Source organism: Myotis nattereri, assembly GCF_964212035.1.
Source record: "Myotis nattereri genome assembly, chromosome: 2".
NCBI classification, from domain to species: Eukaryota; Metazoa; Chordata; class Mammalia; order Chiroptera; family Vespertilionidae; genus Myotis; species Myotis nattereri.
Window position 1 is genome coordinate 30,607,222 of NC_138076.1, and position 21,710 is coordinate 30,628,931.

A 21,710-nucleotide genomic window follows, 5' to 3' on the forward strand; every position below is an offset into this window, starting at 1 on the left:
GTTACTCTAAACATAAATGTGAGGACACAAAAACATTACATATTATGATTAAAAAAAAAAACACACTAGCATCTATGGTAGCTATTTTAAATGACATGTTTATGAAAAGGAAGCACAGATTTGCCTCATAAAGAAATGCAGAGAAAGTTCCATGTTTGAAGGCAAAATTGGGGGAAACTGGGGCAAGAGGAATTGTACAAGTTATACTTGATTGTCCACCAGACAGGAAGTCAGCAGCTGTGCTGAGCGCTGCACAAAATGCAGAAAACAGCAGCCAACCTGTCCATTCTGAAAATGGAGGACTTGGGAACTGAAATAGGAAATGCTACCGGAGAGACACCAGAAAAGGACTGCAAATAGCCAGGCAGGACTTGGTCCTGTCCAAAACGTCACTGAGACATTTGGTTCACACCAAAAGGTGCTTGAAACTTGGTCCTGACAAAAAAACCATCCACCCTTAAGAAGACATCCCTGGTTTCAAACAGCACACATCACTTATTTTCACTTTTGGTTTACTGGATTAATACACAAGAAGTTACCATGTCTTCTTGATCCAAGGATTGTGCTGTGGCTGTATGGTCAATGACCACCTTTCTTGCCTCGGTAGCCTAGCCAGTCACAGCACATGGAGTTAGGTATATGGGCTAGTGTAGACCAAACATCTTCACGGATATACTAATGTACCTGGTGATCAACCAAGTCTTTAGGAAAAGTCTAACAGCGTTTGGGCCAAGCCACCTGTGGAGGACTCTCTCAGCACCTCCGAAAGTAGTAGTTCTCAGCAAGGTACAGGGGAAAGAAGGGCTGCCCTGCGGAGGACACCGGCAAAGTCACAGAGATGTGGGTGCTCCCGATACATAGAGGAAAGCAGGCCAGAAGTGCTGCTGAACATCCTCCTACAGCTCATGGAAGTAGAACGATCCAGTACACCGAGAAAGCCTGTCCTGGCATTTGGTGGTGAAACATTAGCCAGTACTTGATCCTTCTAGGGTCGGATGAATCTGAAAAATGCTGTATACTGTGCACTCCTTTCCAAGATTCATAATGCACACAAGTGTATTAGTAGCTTTGAGAAGTCCTACAGAAACAAAGCTGTGTGACTGCTTTTAACCTAGTAAATCAACACCAAGGGATAGAAGGTTCTGGTTACTGCTAGATTTAATGCTTTTTAATGTCAGTCAAAGCCAGATATAAATATTCACAATACATAGGTCACAGCACTCAGAGAGCAACACCTCACAGGAAACTGTGCAGAGTGGGAAAACAGGTCATACACGTGGTCTGACCTCCCGTGGCACATCAATGCCAACATCCAGAGCAAACTCACCAGCCTGGTCATCCATAGGGGCCTGGCCTGACCCAAAGGGCAACCTCTGCTTCCTCAGGTCAGAGGAGGGCCCCATCTCAGTCTCTTAAGATATGAAACATGAAGCCAGAGAGTGCTGACAATAAAGGACTCTGCTTTATGTTTATTAGGGTCATTTAACAAAGCAGGAGCTGCCAGTTTGAGGGAACACAAGTAGCCGCTATATCTAAACATCTGCTCAGAAACAGACTTACAAATCAAGAGGTATTATTTTTCTGGGTTTGTCCATATATATTTGCTTTATCAACTTTAAAGTGCTCCTTTTGGAATAACTGTGTGATGACAACTCTCTGGATGGCAGATAAAGCTTTCTGGATACAAATAAGCTGTAGACACTTTTGACTGAGGATTCACCAGTGTTCTTGTCGCGGACAATATGAAACAACCCACTATTCTGAAGAAATGCAACTCAGAGGAAACAAAGTGGTGATTCTGCTGAAGCAGTATCTGGTGACTGGCCAGGCCTTTACATACTGATGGGAAAGGCATTAGTTTCTCTAACTACACAGAAAAAAGGTAATACAACCTTTCTAGAAGCACCTATTAGACATACAGGGAAACTATAATCTGCTCGATACCAGCACTGTAAATTACAGTCAGACCTCCCTACCCATCGGTTTTACATCCACAGATTCAATCAACTGCAGATCAAAAACAGTATTTTCTATCCATGACTAGGAACCTGAGGATGGGGAGGGCCAACTGTAAGCACTGCTCCATGCCATTTTATATGAGATTTGAGCATCCATGGATTTTAGTATCTGAGAGGGAGTCCTGGAACCAGTCCCTTGCAGAAACCAAGGGATGACTGTGTAAAAAAAACAACCACCAAAAAAACAAAAAACAAAAAACCAGAAAAGATCTGCCCTGTGTTTTCATTTAAATCAGCTCTCATATCTTCTCAAAGAAAATCAGTGAAATTATAGAACACTAGAATAAAGAGGATAAGTGATCATCTACTACTACTTGTAACACCTGACATCTGCCAATGCCTCTTACCGTGCTACCCTGCTTATGAAGCGTCTCAGTCTGAAGCCCAGCCCAACCCACAGTGGCACCTACGATGGCACAACAACCAGGAAAGAAGTGGCAACTGCAAATATGACTTCAGGGGGTGGCACAGCTTACCTTGCACCTCAGGATCTGTGCCCTTAGGAGATAGTTCTGTAAGTTTCATTTGTTCCCTTCTTTTTTTCGCTTAGGATTAATACCAGGATGTTTGTACAGTGGCATCAAAATACACAGACAGGAGATGTATGTACATATTTGAATGTATAACACTATACACATAACACTACACACAACGCATAAATAGTGATAGCTACTATTTAATGAAAATATTCAAAATATGCCTAGAAATGATTCTCAGACACACAATAAAAAATAAATTTAAAATGTGTTTTACCTGATAGATAAAACCACTCATCCTGGGACTGGCAGACAACATTAGCAAAATATTTGGGAAGAGTAGAAGATATCTTTCATTCTTTTCCTAAAGTAAAAGATCAAATAAATCCAAAAACATGTATTTACAGATGTGAAAACAAATATTTAAACTAAATCTTCTGAAACATTGCATTATATTTTCCATTTAGGTATTTCTACCAAATTACATTAGCTGTATTAAATGGAAACAAAATTAGAATGAATTATTAGACTTACAAGTAGCCCATGTAACATCTTCTTTAAAAATTTGGTTAAAGGATCTATCGCTGCCATTAACTCTTTTTATAATTAATCTAAAATTTTATTTTTGTGATCGAGGAAAAAACAACAAAAGAACTTGTAAAATTTTAGTGGGAGGAGGGGAAATAGGTGGACCTTTCATGATAAAAAGTGGGTAAAATAAAACGTTAAAATCAATTTTGGTCTATTAATAATTCCTGGCACTTCCCTATAACTCCTGATATATCAATTTAATGTTGTTCGCATCCATCCCGTAAACTTAATCTAGTGTACACGAAAGGCTTAAAAGCATTATGTGTTAGAAATCATTCACTTCCATAAGGTAAGTAAAGCCCCAGAGACCACAACTAAAGGACAAAAATTCCTAGAGCCTAAAAGGAGACACAGAAGGAACATGCAGATAGCCTTTGTCACAAGTTGCCATTTAACCACTGCCCACAAAAGCAAATGATACCAGGAAGCCACGTCTCCAAGTAGACTTCGAACACCAGCCACAGGCAAAGTGCCTTGAAAAAGACATTCTATACTCTAAAGAAGTTGTTGAAAAGTGCTTATTATATTCCCCTCCTTTTTCTATTTCCTTTTTTTGTTAGTCCTCACGGGAGGATGTTTTTTCCATTGGTTTTTACAGAAAGTGAAAGGGTGAGAGGGAAACAGGGATATTATCATCTTTTCAGTCATCATTATAACTTTAAATCTTTTTCTTAAGTGAATGTTTTCTAGATCTAATATTATAAAGAAAACACTGAGAAATGTTTCTATAGATTTTTTAAATAAAATTTAAAAGTGCATAACTTAAAAAAAGAATTAAGATTTGGGTTGTTTTCTTTAATCACTGTAGTCTATTAGAAAGTCATGATTTCTTATGATACCCAAATTAACAACTAGTGGGCTGATATCATTTTTTAATTTCATAGGCAGGAAGGAATGTGCATTGTGAGTACAAGTTTCATTTTTCTTACTGCCCTAAAAATGTCATGTTTGAAATGGGTAGTGAGCATATTTTGATCATGTTGATAATTTTTTATAAAGGTAAAATAGAATTCATAAAGAGGTACTAGCTTAGTGACCCAATGAAGATGTAACTTGTGAATACTGAAACACAAACTGCTCAAATTTCACTGTGTGGGGATAGCACAAGGATCTGGTTTCATCTCTCACTTAAACCAAACCTGTAAGATAACTGTGATTCCCATAAGCAAATGTCAATTAATCTACACTAATAAAAGAGAAAAATGGTAATTGGCGTACGACGATACCCTTGTCATTGGCTAATCAGGGCTATATGCAAATTAACTGCCAACTATGATTGGCAGTTAACTGCCAACTAAGATTGGCAGTTAACTGCCAACAAGATGGCGGTTAACTGCCAACAAGATGGCGGTTAATTTGCATATGTAGGCACAATGCAGGGAGGCGAAAGGGAAAGCAGGAAGAAGCCCCCTGCCACTGACAGTGATCGGAAACCCAGGGGGGAGCTAAGAGCTGGGGGGCAGGGCAAAGGCGGCCCCAGGGTCTCCCATGATCAGAGAATCAGGCGCCTTTGCCGCCCTGGCCAGTGATAGCAGGAAGTAGGGGTGGAGCCAGCGATGGGAGCTGGGCACGGTCGAAGCTGGCAGTCCCAGGAGCTAGGGGTCCCTTGCCTGGGCCTAAAGAGGAGCCCACGATCGCGGGGCCGCTGCAGCTGCGGGTCCCCGCTGCCCGGGCCGGACGCCTCAGCCAGAGGCGTTAGGCCTGGGCAGGGGCGGAGCCTGCAACCGCGGGGAGCTGGGGGTCCCCTGCCCAGGCCTGACACCTCTGCCAGAGGCCTCAGGCCTGGTCAAGGGGCCGATCCGGTGATTGGTGATCGGAGGGTGATGAGGGTCAACTCCTCTGGCCGAGGCATCAGGCCTGGGCGGGGGGCTGAGCCGGGGATTGGGGGGATATGATGGTCCCCTTGCCCAGGCCTGAAGCCTGGGTCAGAGGCGTCAGGCTTGGGCGGGGGGTGGAGCAAGCGATCAGAGGGAGATGGGGGTCCCCTGCCCAGGCATGATTCCTGGGCCAGAGGCCTCAGGCCTGGGCGGGGGCCAGAGCCAGTGATCGGGGGGAGATGGGGGTCCCCTGTCCAAGCCTGACACCTCTGTCAGAGGCGTCAGGCCTGGGCAAGGGGCCGATCCTGCGATTGGAGGGTGATGGGGGTCAACGCCTGATGGCTCCCAGTATGTGAGAGGGGGCAGGCTGGGCTGAGGGACACTCCCCCACACATACACACACCCAGTGCACGAATTTCGTGCACCGGGCCCCTAGTATTAGATAATAGAACAGTATAATGATCTAACCATGGAAAACGGTAGATTTCCTGGAATGGCAGTGTTGGTAAGAAGCCCATGGCCAGAAGCCCATACTTCTCTGTGGCAGACATTTGCCAAACTGGACTACTAACAAGGGATCTAAAATCCTCTCCTGACACCATCTCTTAGTCGACACTGATATAGACTTTGATCATAACCGCTCTTGGCTGCATCTTAACTGGTCAAGTGGTCCACAGCCAGCTAAGCCTTGCTAACATACCGGAAACCACTTTTATATTTGGCAAGGACAAAAAGTAGACAAATTATAAGCTAGGAGTCCTATTAAAATGTTGTCATCATTTGGTAGTCCTTTAAAATTTTGTATTACACAATCATCAAAACATATCTTGACTGTCACTAAGAAAACTTTAAAAGCATTTATAAAACATTTAATGCAAATTATGTTCAGCTCTTAATTTTTATCCGAGACTTTTTAATGGTTTCAGGGAAAACAACCAAGAAACTAAAATAAGAACAAAGACCAACAGCACATGGCTGGTATCCCTTCCATGGCATGTGTTTCTTCCACTGCTGTTCCCATCCACTCTCTGCACACTTGCATGACAGTACCTCACTTCCGGCACACTGAATCATGACCTGGGACATGTAAATGACGTTGCCCAGGGTCTTAATGTCATCTCCTTCCCAGCTCCGGATGGCTTCTGTCAAGATCTGCAACTCCAGCTCTTTCCTTTTCCGTACATCTTGACACTGGGCCTGGAAAACATAGTAAAACACTATTAAAAGAGACAAACTTCCAGAATTGTAAGTTTTGGCCATATTGCTTTTTATCTTAATTCTTCTTAAGACACGTAATGTGTTTAATTCACAAGCATGGAATCAAGTCCAGAGAGGCAAACCTTTGAAATAAGAAACACTGTTTTAGAAAAATATAGCATATTTTGCCACTTATGGAAGAAAAAATGCAGACTGGACAAGAAAAATATTTTCTGATTTTATTAATATCTGCCAATATAGAAGACTAAGAGGGGGAAAAAGATAAGCAGCATTTATGCTATAAGGTGTGTATCTCAGAAACACAGTCAATAAGACAGCAGACAAAAAATAAAATGGAACCACCAGTATTCCATTTCATACTCTATCACTAAAGACACTGACTGGATGAAGGCTAAAACATGTGTAAGTCATTTTCAGGTAGCTAATGCATCAAATATGTGGAGCCTTTAAAAAATTTAAACAATTATCATTCCATTGTTCTAGTCTCCAAAGTCTAGTAAAGCATGAGAACTTACCAGTCATGGAATAACTACTATGTATGCTCATTTTTATTTCACCAGAGTAAACCTTAATTATACTTCACAGGTAATTTTTTTTATCATCTAACTTTTTCAGCTGATAAACAGTTTTTCTACATTCATTTGCCATAATACTATGTAAGAAAAAACACTCCATAATATGCTTAATCACTTACTGAAAGGTTTTTGAAGGCAGTCATGGATTTTTGAATATCTTGTCTATCCGGATGATAATCCTTGAGTAAAAGAACACACGATTAGCTTTTATAATGAAAAGCTTTTTCTTAAAAAGACATTCTCTATAGACTCTACTGAATCTTCCAATACTTTTCAACCTGTAATATGTCCTATACGTCCTATCCTATTTTTCCCAGCATTAAACTGCCGCCTCTTATTCTTTAAGGGAATCATGGAGCCAGTGGCCTTAGGGGAAACAATCATTCGAAGAGAGAAGCCAAGCGCTGAGCTGGAGTCAGGAGAGCAACATCTGCTGTAGTGAATGCAGACAGCACACACCACACCCACTCCTAATACTCGGCTCTGCTGCCTTGGCAGTAGGCGAGCAGTTGTGGAGAAGACCAACAGCCTGCCCTTGACCGGAAAAGCTCAGCAAACCCTAGCCAATAGTTCACCAAACCCAAACTTCTGCAAGGCTCACAGCCTGTTTTTCAGAAATAAGATAAATACCTATCTTTAATTAAATGATGCTTTTACATTATATTACTCCACAACTTATGCACTTAATAATTGTAGCTAAATGTTCCTGCTAGGACTCTTCAATGCTATTAGCATTTTCTACCTTTCGAAACTTTTTCTATCAGCAGCAGTGGGTGAAAAAGGAGATAAAGGAGCCGGGATAAGGAGAAAAAAATTAATACTTAAGAAAATCATTTGGAAAATCCACTGAATTAAAAAACCTTGGTAAACTCTTTTTGTTGATTCCAAAGTAAATCATTAATAATTTCTCTTACAGTGGCTAATGGACTCCAGGGACAGACATGTGATAAGCAGTACCTCCATGTGTCTCTCGAGCTCCTTGAGCAGCGTGGGGTACTTATCCAGGCGCATGAATGGTTTGCTGAGGCCAGTGGTCAACACGAGAATCCCCGGACTGTTGGCACCTTTCATCTCCATGAACTCTCCCAACTCCTCACTAAGCAACAAGCCGCCAGCAATGAAAGAATAAGGCACTGCTGTTAAGAGTTCACCATAGTGACGTTCCCTTATCCCCACTAGCAAAAATATAACAGCATACCATTTATATTGTCAAAACTATAGCTTTTCTAACCAAACATGTGCTGGTTATTTCAAAACACCAAAGGATACCCCAGAAGGTTCATGTTACGTCTCTCATTATGAGTAAAAACAATTGTGCATAATATAGAATACATGTAGTCACCTATACAATTCTACTCAAGAAAGGTCATTTCAGCAAGCCAATTTCATACAGAAGGGTCAAATGTAAGTGTGTAGTCTTAGAGCTCAAATAGATTCCAATTATATGGGAACTTCAAAATGGTAAAAAACGTAAGAGGAGAAAAATGCTTTAAAACTCTAATAACCTGAATCAGAGCATTAACACTCCAGACGTTTATCAGTCCACCCAACATCCCCTGAACATCAACTGCAACCTAAAGCACTTGTGAGAGCAACAGTGTTTCCTTTAGAGTGCACAATGTGGCACAATAAAATACTTAATATTTAGCCGAAACCGGTTTGGCTCAGTGGATAGAGCGCCGGCCTGCGGACTGAGAGGTCCCAGGTTCGATTCCGGTCAAGGGCATGTACCTGGGTTGCGGGCACATCCCCAGTAGGAGATGTGCAGGAGGCAGCTGATCGATGTTTCTCTCTCATTGATGTTTCTAACTCTCTATCTCTCTCCCTTCCTCTCTGTGAAAAATCAATAAAATATATTAAAAAAAAAAAAGAAGTTTGTAGTATTTTACTACTTTTTCACCCTCAACTTCACTATTATTCGTGTACCTTTTACAACAACAATGCCCTCCTGAGCCCTGTAGCATCATGCATACACTGTTTGCCCTGAATATCCAATTCAGCAGCCCTAGGTTTAGAATGACCCAGGATGGCCAGGAGTGCAATGGGAGTCAACCTCTGTCATTGACACATTTATGACTCGTATCAGTGGCTGAAACTCTGCATTTCTGTCTCTCCACTGCAGGACAAATGATGTTTAGGATCCATGTGAGGACCTGGATCTGTGTTCCTCACTGTTGCTGCACATGTCATTCCAGATATGGGAAAATGGGGGATAGACAGGCTGGGAGAAAAGAAGCACCAGGTCAGGTCACCTACTGGGAAGAGAAGAGAGTGAACTCTGAGGCTCCATGTCACCTATCAGGAAGAGCATTATAAATGAAGCCATAAAATAAGATGCTAAAGAATAACTGAACACATTCGCCCCCAATGTAGGTTACCTGAATCTGAACACAAGGACCCAGCTGCTGCCTCACTTCCTCCATCCCTCCACCCACCTAGGTCTAACTGGCCCCCTGCCCAAACTTCTTAGGACCAGCAGCCACTCCAAGGGCTCCTTACAAAATTTAAGATAAACCATTTGAAAATGTCAGCTCAAAAGTGATGAATATAACACTTTCCTATGGTTCAACCTAAAAGGATTTCATTGTGAGAAGGTGTGAGAGCAAAAATTGGTGTTGGTACTCCCCACCACCTCTTATCCCATCCTCAACTGACCACAGTGATGCATCTAAAGAAGAAATCATCTTACTTAACTAAACCAACTTAGAAATATAAGGTTTCAAATATCAGTTTGAAAACAAATTAATTAATCCCTAGGGAATTAGCCTTACATGTAAGACCTCTTTAGAAGACTACTGCTATCTAAATTCAAGTTTGTGACAACTCGGGGGACCTGGTTAAGTAAGCAAGGTACATTGCATTTAAAATCAGAGTGCAGCCCAGTCGGTGCGGCTCAGTGGTTGAACGTCAACCTATGAACCAGGAGGTCACGGTTCCATTCCCCGTCAGGGCACATGCCAGGGTTGCAGGCTCGATCCCCAGTGTGGGGTGTGCAGGAGGCAGCCAATCAATGATTCTCTTTCATCATTGATGTTTCCACTTCCCTCTCTCTCTCCTTTCCTCTCTGAAATCAATAAAAATATATTTAATAAATAAATATATAAAATCAGAGTGTATTCCTGGATTGCATAAAAAATACAGTAATAATGTTAATAGTGCCAGCTATCTAATCTACCAATTAATCTACACATACATGTTTTTAATATCAACTTTTTAAATAAACAAACACATATACCATTTAGGAGATATTATAAAAATCAAAGCAAACTACAAAAAAGTGAAAATATAATCCTAGCTATAAAAACACATAAAATAAACATTTTCTCATTTCTGTAAGAAATAAGGCTTCATGATGATGTCCTTCCAGTTAAGACAGCCATCATGGTGACGCAATTTAAAATGTTACCATAGAAGCTGTCAAACTCCTTCTAGGGCTGTGTGTGTGCGCCTGCTTTCATAACCAACACACAATTCCATATCTCTGTGTATATAACATTGTGCTTTCTAAGAATGGTTTTCTCAGGAAAAACACAGGGCTGGGATTACTGAAACCAGGAATAGTGATATTTCAGAACCTTGTTGTGATTAGTCTAGTGTTCATCCCAGAGGTCATGGTGATTTAAAAGCTATGAGCAATATCCTGGAGTACTTGTTTGCATAGTTTTATCATTTTGCCTTTTCTCACAAGAGATAGGCTGGTAAGTGAAGAGTGCCCCAAGACTGACTTCAACCTGCTGCCTTCCTCCCACCTCCCCCAACCTTCTGCTGAGCTCAGGCAGAAGTGAGAGCTGCAGAAAGAACAGTCAGGAAAAAGGACGGAGAGAAGGGCGTGACACTATGGGACCAGCACTCTGTGCTGGGCATCAGAGCAAATGCTTCTGTACATGATTCCCATAAGCACCACTCTGGGCCTGTGCCATAAGGATTATTATGCATGTTTACAGATGAGGACTCCCAGCAAGACCGCAACTGCCTCTGTTCTCACTGCTAGCAGGACAGCTGAACCCAAGAGGTTCATACTGTGTCTGGTCCGGCCCCTCTAACCATACCATACTGCTTTGTCTTTCACACTCACGTGGCCTGCCCCGCGCCACCCCCCCCACCCCCCCACCCTCCCACCCCACCACACACACACACACACACACACTCCTCATAAATCCTTACTCAGAAATGCTCCTCTTCAAATTACTCACTCTATCAACCCCTAAAGCAGTGATGGCGAACCTATGACACGCGTGTCAGAGGTGACACGCGAACTCATTTTTTTGGTTGATTTTTCTTTGTTAAATGGCATTTAAATATATAAAATAAATATCAAAAATATAAGTCTTTGTTTTACTATGGTTGCAAATATCAAAAATTTCTATATGTGACATGGCACCAGAGTTAAGTTAGGGTTTTTCAAAATGCTGACACGCCGAGCTCAAAAGGTTCGCCATCACTGGCCTAAAGCATGAGTAAAATGATGGATTTAAGAAGGAGCAATTTATATTTTATATCCATTTCTCTAAGAATTGAACAACTAATCAAGCATAAAACTAAAACTTTATGATACTAGAAGTATATTTCCCCTCCTTTAAATACAATCCATGCAGGGCCTTTCTACTACAGGAAAATCACAGAAAAGTCTATTTATGTACTTTTGATATTTAAGGATTATATTTTATATTTTATAACTATAGTTATAGCAGAGAAATATGAATAAAACTAAGCAAGTTATCCTTATCACCCCTCACCCCTGTAAAAAAAAAACCTACAACTTAAAATGTAAGTAACTGTTGCAAGCAAAAGTAACATCTTTTAATATACATATGACATTTTTATAATGCCAGAACATATGCAGTTAAGAAAAGAAACAGAACTTTATAAATCAATGGTTCATTTTTTAATTTAGTACAATAAAATAAAACAGTTGGTTACAGCTATTTTGACAAAACAATGGCTCTTTCTACTGATGTGAGCAATCCTTATACAGTGAATCTCCTCTGTATTTACTGAAATGACACTGTGGGCTGCAAGAAGGCAACAAAAGGAACACAAATAAGGAGAACTATATTGTAGCCAAGCAAAAAGTAACAATTAAAGTGCTGGGGGAAAACAAAACTCATTTTACAGACTAAATTATGAAACCTATAATTCATTCAAAATAGGCAACCATGAATATATGATGTCTACTATCATATGATAATGCAAAAGGTACATATCAGCTATAATTCTAGAATTGGTGGTTGTGTGAATGTATTCACAAATTCAAACTCAGAATTTAAATTAACCCAATAAGACTGAAAATAAGATTTGAAAATTTCAAAATACTACACTTAATCCTTAAAAAACATATTCAGGCATAAACATAGGAAAGAGGTTACAAGTTAAGATTCAGAATGAAAAGTGGTGAACCCTGACAGAAGCTACTAGCCAACTGCAATCCTCATCTCCATTCATGGACTTACGCTTCAGAAGTGGGGTCTGGCCTGTGAACAGAGTGGGGACTCTGGCTGCTCAGGGACCTCAGGAGGGCACACAGGCAGTGCATCCTGCCGCATCCTCTCCGAGGCTCACACGGCCAGAGCATGACTTCTCCACCCACCTCCCAACTCTGGGACAAGCCACACGGAGTAGGCATAGTTTCCCCACTCAGAAACTTATCTATTCTTTCCCTGTTATTTTGGGGAAATGCTACACTTACATTTCAGCTATGACACAGTCATTAAAGTAATAGTACAGAAGAGAGGATAAACAGCACATACTTGCAAGCATTTCCTTGGAAGTGTTATTTTAGGAAACTTTAACAGTCTGAATTTGCTTTAAATGTCATCCTCAGGGCAGATCCTCACTTTAATGAGAAAAATATTTAGTGAGAATCTTTCCCTAAAATTATTCACTCTCATCAAACTTCCAACCCAATTTTAGAGCATTCCCCCCCAAAAAGAGGGATGGAGAGCAAAGATAAAAAAGATCATAATTTTGCCCTAGCATTCTATTTGCTTTCTATTTATCTCCCCTATGACTGCATCAATAATTCCTTTTAAACTTTTCAGAAACACAATGTAATGCTTGCATTTCAAGTCTGTAGAAATTTCATTTAATTTTTAATTCCCAGTAGTAGACAGCAAGAGCATAAGTGAATGCATGTTTCGTGGTTTCAGAAAGGTGTGTGCTAACATAGCCCACCCTCCTGGAAAGGTGAGGGAGGGCGAAGTATTGGGTAGGGGTTGGAGGTCCTTTGGGTTTTTTGTTTCTGTTTGACACTATGTATCCTAATCTCCCTTCTGTTCATCAACATGTCAAAGACTGCTGCTTCATTTCAGGGCATTTATCATGTTCACTCACTCCAGATCAGTTTATACATGTTTTTTGCTTAATGCTTACAATAGCCCTATGAAATAGACATTTTTACAGATGTGAGGTGACCTGGGCCCACGAGCTTAAAAGGGTTCAAAAAAGAAACCATAAACATTTTTTAAAACACTTATTAATAAAAATCTGTGCCTCTTGTGATAACATCTGCTAATGACTGCAACATTCCTCAGTCTTCTTACAATTCTCAGGAAACAGACCAGCCTTGTCTTAACAACCTAGCAGAAAATCTGTACATTCTGTTTCACGTGTTTAATTTTGTTTCAGGTTGCTGATTGTCTCCAATTTAATGTTAAATATACCTATAAAACCCAGCCCTCGTTTTAAATGAGATATTATCTTTTACAGAAAATCTGTCTCATGTACTTCCAGTTTTATGGCCTAAAAGAAAACTGATTTGGTACCCTGATCTAGCTTGTAGCTACATTCCAGAATACTTACCAGCAGCTTCAAGTCATTTTCCAAAGAGCTCTAGTCTAGACTTAAGGGGAGACATTTAAAAATAACCTTTCCATTATACAAATTCTAATATGCATTTCAAAGACGTCTTACCAGTACTTTTCAGGCACTAATTTCAAGGGGTAATTAACATTTTCATTGTTGAATATAATCAAATGAATATTAGTATTTTGGAGGGTACCCCAAGAAGTCCTTTCCTTTCAGGTCTAAGTGAACGCACCTGTGCTCTGTGAGAACATTCACGGCAGATGGGTGATTGGCACAATATGAAAGGTACAAGGTTTTCATTTGTGGCATCAGATTTAAAAAGCAGCCTCCAACTCTCTGCTGAGCTTCAGGCAACCTGGAGACATGCAACACAAAGGAAATAATCCTAAATTTTATAGACAGAAGGAAAATTGCTAAGTAATAAACAGATTATTTTGACCAAGAAAGACCTCCTTGTGTACCACCTCTATGAAAACAAAATATCCAAATCCAAGAATATTTCTGTTCAAAGCAGGCATATAGCAGGGAGAAGTACTTACCTTGAAAGCTGCTCTGCTACGAAACAGTGAATTAACTCCCACCCTTTCCTCCATCCAGATGCCAGGACCTATGCATAGCAGAGCTACAAACCCCCAAGTCCAGGCTTCTTTGGGTCGTGAGGAAAATACCAGTAGATGTTATGAAGCCTCACATTTTGCATGAAACAAGGAGAATTATAAAATGTGGCTATTTGGTTAGTACGGTTTTCTACCAAAGTAACATCAAGATATGCACACACATAAAAAATACAAAAGCCACCTTTTCCTTCAGGTGAAGACTGGACATTGAGCACATCTATCAACTGCTCTCCTTCCCAAATCCACACTACATGACGGTTGATGTTAGAAGGCATCAACTCACAAGAACAGAAAGAATTGAAACTTTGGAAGAACCAACTTTGGAAGCTAAAAAGCATATGATGAGCCGTCATAACTGGGCAGGCAAATCCAACTCCAAGATCACACCGGGGCCCCCTGCAATGGGGCTGCCATTCAGCAGTGGGGCCACAAACAGCTGGGTAAAGGTCTGTGAGGCCCTAACTGGTTTGGCTCAGTGGATAGAGCGTCAGCCTGCGGACTCAAGGGTCCCAGGTTCGATTCCGGTCAAGAGCATGTACCTTGGTTGCGGGCACATCCCCAGTGGGGAGTGTGCAGGAGGCAGCTGATTGATGTTTCTCTCTCATCGATGTTTCTAACTCTCTATCCCTCTCCCTTCCTCTCTGTAAAAAATCAGTAAAATATATATTTTAAAGGTCTGTGAGGCAGCAAGACACTTATCTTTGTGGACCAGAAGTTGAGCATACCAGCAGGAATCCTTAGAAAAAAGGGACCATGAAAGGACACTGACCAGCCATCCTCACCCCAGTCTCCTTTGTCACCAGAACCCCAAAGCACAGACAGAAAGGATTGCAACCTTCAAAGCAGGAAACCAAAAAAGCCTTCTCTTCTCCTGAGGGAATCAGACCCAGAGAAAAATCGAGCATAAAATCGTAACAGCAGGGGTTCTCCAACAAAACAGTCAACAAGTTATAACCCATGGTCAGCACTTCCACTCAAAAGTTTAGGGCACCAATCTTAATTATAAGAAGACACAGAAATATGACCAAATACTTTTGGAAAAAAAATCTAACGAGAACAGCAAAGGACAAAAGGTGGGAATCTATGAAAAGGGGGCGGGGGGGGGGGGACATTATAGTTACTCTGCAGGGAGCAGAAAAATATTCAAAAGAATTGTAATTAATCCTGAAAGAAATAACACAAGATCTATAAAAAAAAGGAAAAGCATGCTTTTGTGGATGAGAGAGAAAAAAAAGGGGGAGGGGGGTTTCCTATGGAAAGTAACCTCACAGGGTGATTTGATTATAAATTCCTAACTGGGCAGGTCATGGTGGGCAATCATGCCCCAAGACTATATCTTTTTAGTAATGTTTCATCTTTTCTTCTTTAAAATATGTTTTTATTGATTTCTGAAGAGAGAGAGAGGAAGGGAGAGGGATAGAGAGAAACATCGATGAGAGAAACATCATCGATCAGCTGCCTCCTGCACGCCCAATACTGGGGATCAAGCCCAAACCCGGGCATGTGCTCCGACCGGGAATTGAACTGGTAACAACCTCTTGGTTCATGGTCAACGCTCAACCACTGAACCACACAGGCTGGGCTCATCTTTTCTTAACTATCCTGTAATCTAATCCCCACCTTGCTTTCTCCCATCTCCATGTAATCTTCCTTAGCTCCTCCTTAATTTCAAATGCACAAAAAGAAACTGCAAATTGTTATCTCAGTCTGTTGACAGGTGTGTCCTCAGTGTGGCTCAAATAAATTTTTATAAAAATCCTCTACAGGTTTGGACGTTCTTACACTGATACCTTGAAAATAAGAACATTCAGGACAAAAGCAAAGGAGCATTTGAAAATTAAAATGGAAGAGCAATTGAGAAAGACAAAAGAAATCTGGAAAATGAAGCTCTGAAATCTCCCAGATTAATTGGAAAGATAAGATTAAAAGACCAGGCCAAGCAGTTCCACGTTAGGATAAAAATTCCAGATACAGAAAAACAAAATAAACAGAAGTAAATCAAAGAAATTATCATAAAATTCGGCAGACTAAAAGACATGAATCTCCAGTTGGAAAGAACCCAAAGTGCCAGCAGGAGGGATGCAAAATGACACAAATCCAATATATGCATCAGCATCGAAGTTCAGGATTCTAGAAACAAAGACACTAAAGGCTTTGAGGGGAAAACACAAGTTTCAAACAAAAGAATCAGGAACTAGAATGGCCAGGGACTTCTCAACAACACTGAACCTTAAACAATGGATGGAAACAATTCTACCTCCATGCATCATAATTAATATGAACATGAACTAACTGTTTCTATGCACTCTTTCCTCAGGACAGTCCTAGCAAATGAGAGACTGCAGCAACAAGACAGGAAGACACCAGTGTCCAACACAGAGGAGGTGAAAGGCAGCAGGATGATAATCAAGGGAGACCATGAGACCAGGCAGCATGGCTAGAGGTGAAAACCAGAAGGCTCCAGAGTGACTTCTACAATATAACATAATAAGTACCTAGTGTACATATGAATATATTGAAAGAAATGAACATAAGCCATGAATAAATTAGTGGCAGGTACAGAAAAAAGCAAGCAGACAAAAAATGAAGGCAATTATCACCATTACTATTATGCGAAAAAGGCACAGTAATTCCATCAACAGCATTTACGTAAGGCAATAACCAGGCTTACTGAGGTTTTATTGTTTAGTTCATTTATCCTCATCTCAAGTCAATGTAAACTAGTATCTGAACAGCTAGCAGACTCTTTTCCAAGTGTGAACTCCTAAGTGGGGGTTTTAATAGCCTTCAGGAATTAGCCACAACTCTATCTATAATATAAATAATCACTTACCTAACAAACAAACTTCGACTATTTATTCAGACACTGGTAACAGATTAAAAAGGTAAGAAATCTTCTCTACCTTAAAAGTGACTGCAATCTTTTTGGGTAAAATGAAACACATACAAAAATTAAAGAAATACAAGACAGCCGATGATGCCTCAATTTTATGACACAAACTGCTGCCAGCCCACAGAGGAAGAAAGCACACACCCTCCAGGAGAAGGCGCAAAGGCCAGCCAGCATCCTTTACAAATCACCCAAAGACCAGTCATCACACACAGCAAGGATGCTGCACCAGAAGATACATCGGACCACCTGCTTTCTACCGGGATCCAGACACCTGAGACACACCTATTTTCAAACTACTACATACTGGCATTTGAGCAGGTGATGTTCATACTCAGGAGCAAAGTGAAATAGTAGATCCTGGCTTCTAGAATGGAAGGGGGGTTGAAGGTAACTGCAATGATAGGATGACAAAGTTTTATGAACAAGAGAAGAACATTGTTAGAGATGTGCACATGAAAATGATTAAACTATTAAGACTTCATTGCTCAGTGCTGTGCCATATACTGTTATGATTTCACTTCCAACCTGATCCAACACCACAGCCGTTGATACATTCAAAGGAGAACGTACCTATAATCTAAGCCAATGGATTTCATTTTTTATATTTCATCAATTAAAATTATGTTAATATGGTTTACATATGAACATTTACTTCATTGTACAGTTTTTCTTTGGCCCCACTGAGCCTGGCCCTAGAGTTTTATTACCTCACTCAACCTAATTTTGCCAGAATTCACTATACTCACCACCACCTTTTCTCCCCTGGCATGCTGCTATTAATGTGGTAGACCCCCTTGGGGGAGGAACAAGAGGGCCAGAGAATAGCCTCATTCAACTCCTATAAAAGACCTTGCATGGCCACTCCCTTAAGCATTAAGCCCCAAGAATAATGAGGTTCTGACTGCTTCAAATAATCTTAGGAACGAAGTCTGAGGTCTGTTGACCATAGAGACAGTTTCAGCTTCAGGCCCAGGAAAGCAGCAAAATCAGAGGAAGCAACACCATGGCTGACATCAGGACCAGCTGCAAGAACTAATGACCCCTAGGTCCAACCAGTCAGTAGAGATCACGACACTGAAAGAACATACCTGGAAAGCTGAAGAATATTCTACTGAGATCCTCTCAAGACCTCCCCTAAAATCCCTGTCTTTGGAAAACAGCTAAAACCCCTTAAGACAAAGGACCCAGTGCAAGCTCTCCCTCTCTCTTGAGCAGGCCCATACCTTCCCCACTCCCCTTTGTTCCCTCAAAGCACATACCTTTTCTTTCTTTCCCCTAAGCTCCGTTCTTTTGCCTCTGTAACCTGTTTCCCGAGTCCATGCAGCCCAGCGGCTCACTTCTTCCTCCTCTGCAACTTTCTATATAACCCGTCTGAGTTCTTGGCTCTGAATTCTTTCTTAGTCAAACTCAAGGACCAAGGTTTAACATCTGGTGCTATTCACCATTAACCCTCCTCTGCTACCTGAACTTCCGTTTTTAAATCTATGCTGTGAGGATAGTAATGTTTGCCCTATTTCACTAGGCTTACATGAGGCTCGCAAAGAGGTACTGCCAAATGTACTGCATAAATATTAATTTATTTAGTCTAGATTACCTATGCCAGTGGGAAGGAGAAGCAAACATTTACTTCCATTTTGTACTCAACAGGACTGGCCTCTTGCAAAAAACCCACACTGCTGCCAAATAACCTTCATTTACCAAAGGGAACACTACCGTAGTTATGATCATGCAAGTAATGTAATTTTAAGTAAACCAAAAATGTTGCAAACAATTACAACAAAAAATGTCAATTTCTGTTTGAGAGCCAGGATTTGGTTACACTGACATTCAGTTTTCCTTGCCACACCTTCCAATATGAAGTTCCTCTATGAAACCTTGAAGCCAAAGTTGAGAGAGCAAACCTACTTTCAGCATGGCAAACTGTTATCAATTTAAAGAGCTCCTGGCACCGAGGGCAGACCTCTTCCAAGAATGAGAAAGACACATACAAAAAGCTGGAAGGAAAACCAGAGACCAACCAAGAGAAAAAGTTTTCTGGTCCTTCCAGTGGCTACAAAAATAAAGATAATGCAAAAATAAAATGTGTTAGCTTTCTTTATCAGCCCACAAACAAATAAGCATAAATATCATCTGGTGGATTAAAATCTCAAAACTTTTCATGTGCATTATGACTTTAAGTCATCCAACACCCAGCAGGCATTAATAAATATCCTTTAATGCCTCATGTTAACAAAGAACATAAAATAGTCACACAGAAAAAAATCTCATGTCTGACATCCAGAACACACCTGTCCCCTACCCCCCAAAAACTAGTATCTTGGAAAAGTGACAAAACCAAGCCTTTAATACCTCCAAACATCACATTATGCATGCAGTGCTTTACAATTTCTCAGCTTCCTGATGGCCAGGAACAACACATGCTGGAAGAAGACACTCACAAGACTTGGCCTTCAAGGCTGTGTGCACACACGCCTCCCCATGCAGCACATGGCGGCACATAAGGAACTAAAGTCATTGGTGCCTCTACACTCTTTCCTTGCTTCAAGGGTTATTCATCCCCTACTTTTCCCTAACACCTTAAAAATCATCACTCACATGAAATCCTTCTCCTTTCTCTGACTAGTCAGCATATCCTTCCTTCAGAGATCACTACTGTAAAATTTAGATAATCTAAACTGCAGCTTTTACTATAAAAGGTAATATACCTAAAAAATTCCAAATAATCTAGCTCCCACCTTTGAAAATGCAAATTCTCAAATTATGGTAAACTTGATCCTTTAAATACCATTTATACCAATCTGAATTTTGTAAATTTTAGCATCTTACTTACTTGGTGCATTCTTCTAAAGACTGTACAAGCATTTGCTGGAAAGAACATATTTCTTCTAGATTTCCCATTAAATATGAAGTGTTTGCTGAACTTAACCTAGAGCCAAGAAAAATAACAGTAAAAATATGTAAACAGTTTTACTTATATTCCTCTCCTCTCCCATCCTGATGCCCTATTGAAGTCTTAACCTAATAAACAAATTGCCTATGTCTAAGGCAAACTGGTACAATAAATTCTGTGCCAGTACTTCACCCTCTATTTTCTGAAAATACAAAGAAACAGCCTTAGGTGACGACTATTCTACAATTAACACAATTTATCATCTAACTTACTTCTCACTGGTCTGCAATGGCCGTAGATAGGTTGAAAGCACAGTCTGAAGTTCTTTAGAGTATTCATTTTCTGTTTCCAAAATATTCTGTAGCACCTACAATAAATGATGAATAAATATTACTTGACATTAAGATTTCGAAGTTTCTGAAAGTTCATCACCATTGTTCAATTCACACTGTTGCTTCTATATAATACTAATGTGTTTAATATCATAGATCCCTATGATTAACAACTAAATCCACGTAATTACTATTACCATGGCTATACCACTGACTACCTTACTGCCAGGCACACATGACACAGGTATACCTAGAATGAGGCTAGAATGAATTCCTTCATCAGTAAGTAATGCCAAGTCTATAGATAAAAGGGAGAAACAACTGATAATCACAAAAGCACAGATGCATGAATGAATCTCTAAGCACTGTTGCGCGAAAGAAGCCATTCACAGAAAGCACATCCTGCCTATTCCATTTATAGTAAATCAAAGAACAGGCAAAACTCATCTACACTGGCAGAAATCAAAAGGGGGGAGGGCGGTGTAACAAGGGGGAAAGGGACATGACATAAATTACTGGGGTAATGGACCTGTGCTACATTGTGATTTGGGTAGTTGTTACATAGGCATATACACTTGTCAAAGCTCACTGAACTGTACCCTTAAAATCTATGCATTCTGACATATAAGGTATATTCTAACTAAAAAATATATAAAGTTTATTCTTTAGATTGCGTCTAGGAAATCTAAATTAATTTGTGGGAACTAAAGACCTTCACTAGAGAATATGATAGACTCAGATTATCCTACATATATTTATTAAAAATTAAAGACCTACAGTATAAAACCACCTTTAAATAGCCAGTACAGGCATACTTTGTTTTATTGCACTTCTCTTTATTGCAAGTCACAGGTGTGTTTATTTAACAAACTGAAGGCAAGACCCTCATCCACCAGTAAAAACATTAGGACTTACTATTGTAATACTTGCTTTATTGTGATGGTCTGGAACTGAACCCACAATAATCTCTGAGGTATGCCTGTACTCTAAAGATAGCAGATTAATTATAAATCAACTTTTAAAGTAAAAGGTTTCCTGATACCCTATATTAGTGTAGCAAATTTAGCCAAAAATCACTTAACTCCTAAAAACTGAAATATAAAGTGCGAAACAGCTGAACTAAAGCATGAGGCTCTCTCCACGAGTAATCACCAAAAGCAAAGGCTCCTCACTGGACAAGGGGAGAAGACGCCGAGGCCTGCAAGTGGAGCCAGGATGTGCAGGCAGGCCTGAGACTAATTACCAATGCTTACTCTCTATTCTTGGCACTAAGCAGGGTGCTCTACAGTCTGAAGTTCTTTAGAATATCACAAAACCTTTTCCTTTTACAGAGGAAAAGACAGAAGTGTAGAGAAAAGTGTAGAGAGATAACGTAATTTATCCCAAATCAAACAACTAGTGAAGAACAGAGCCAGAATGTGAGCCTAGATCTCTCTGACACGACACTGCCCACCACTGCCTTCCCCAGCTATCAGACTA

General features: G+C 40.4%; 1 protein-coding gene across 2 annotated transcripts in view; it reads right to left on the minus strand.

The window, feature by feature from the left end:
• ARHGEF7 (Rho guanine nucleotide exchange factor 7) overlaps positions 1-21,710 on the minus strand; it is a 132,175-nt gene that overhangs the window by 25,541 nt on the left and 84,924 nt on the right. For both annotated transcript variants that reach the window (XM_081085158.1, XM_081085159.1), the window contains exons 7-13: positions 20,172-20,266; positions 19,840-19,935; positions 13,732-13,854; positions 7,653-7,791; positions 6,815-6,874; positions 5,953-6,099; positions 2,772-2,858 (exon numbers count right to left, since the gene is read on the minus strand). In XM_081085158.1, the coding sequence (XP_080941284.1) occupies positions 2,772-2,858; positions 5,953-6,099; positions 6,815-6,874; positions 7,653-7,791; positions 13,732-13,854; positions 19,840-19,935; positions 20,172-20,266 (747 nt within the window). The remainder of the gene's footprint in view (positions 1-2,771; positions 2,859-5,952; positions 6,100-6,814; positions 6,875-7,652; positions 7,792-13,731; positions 13,855-19,839; positions 19,936-20,171; positions 20,267-21,710) is intronic.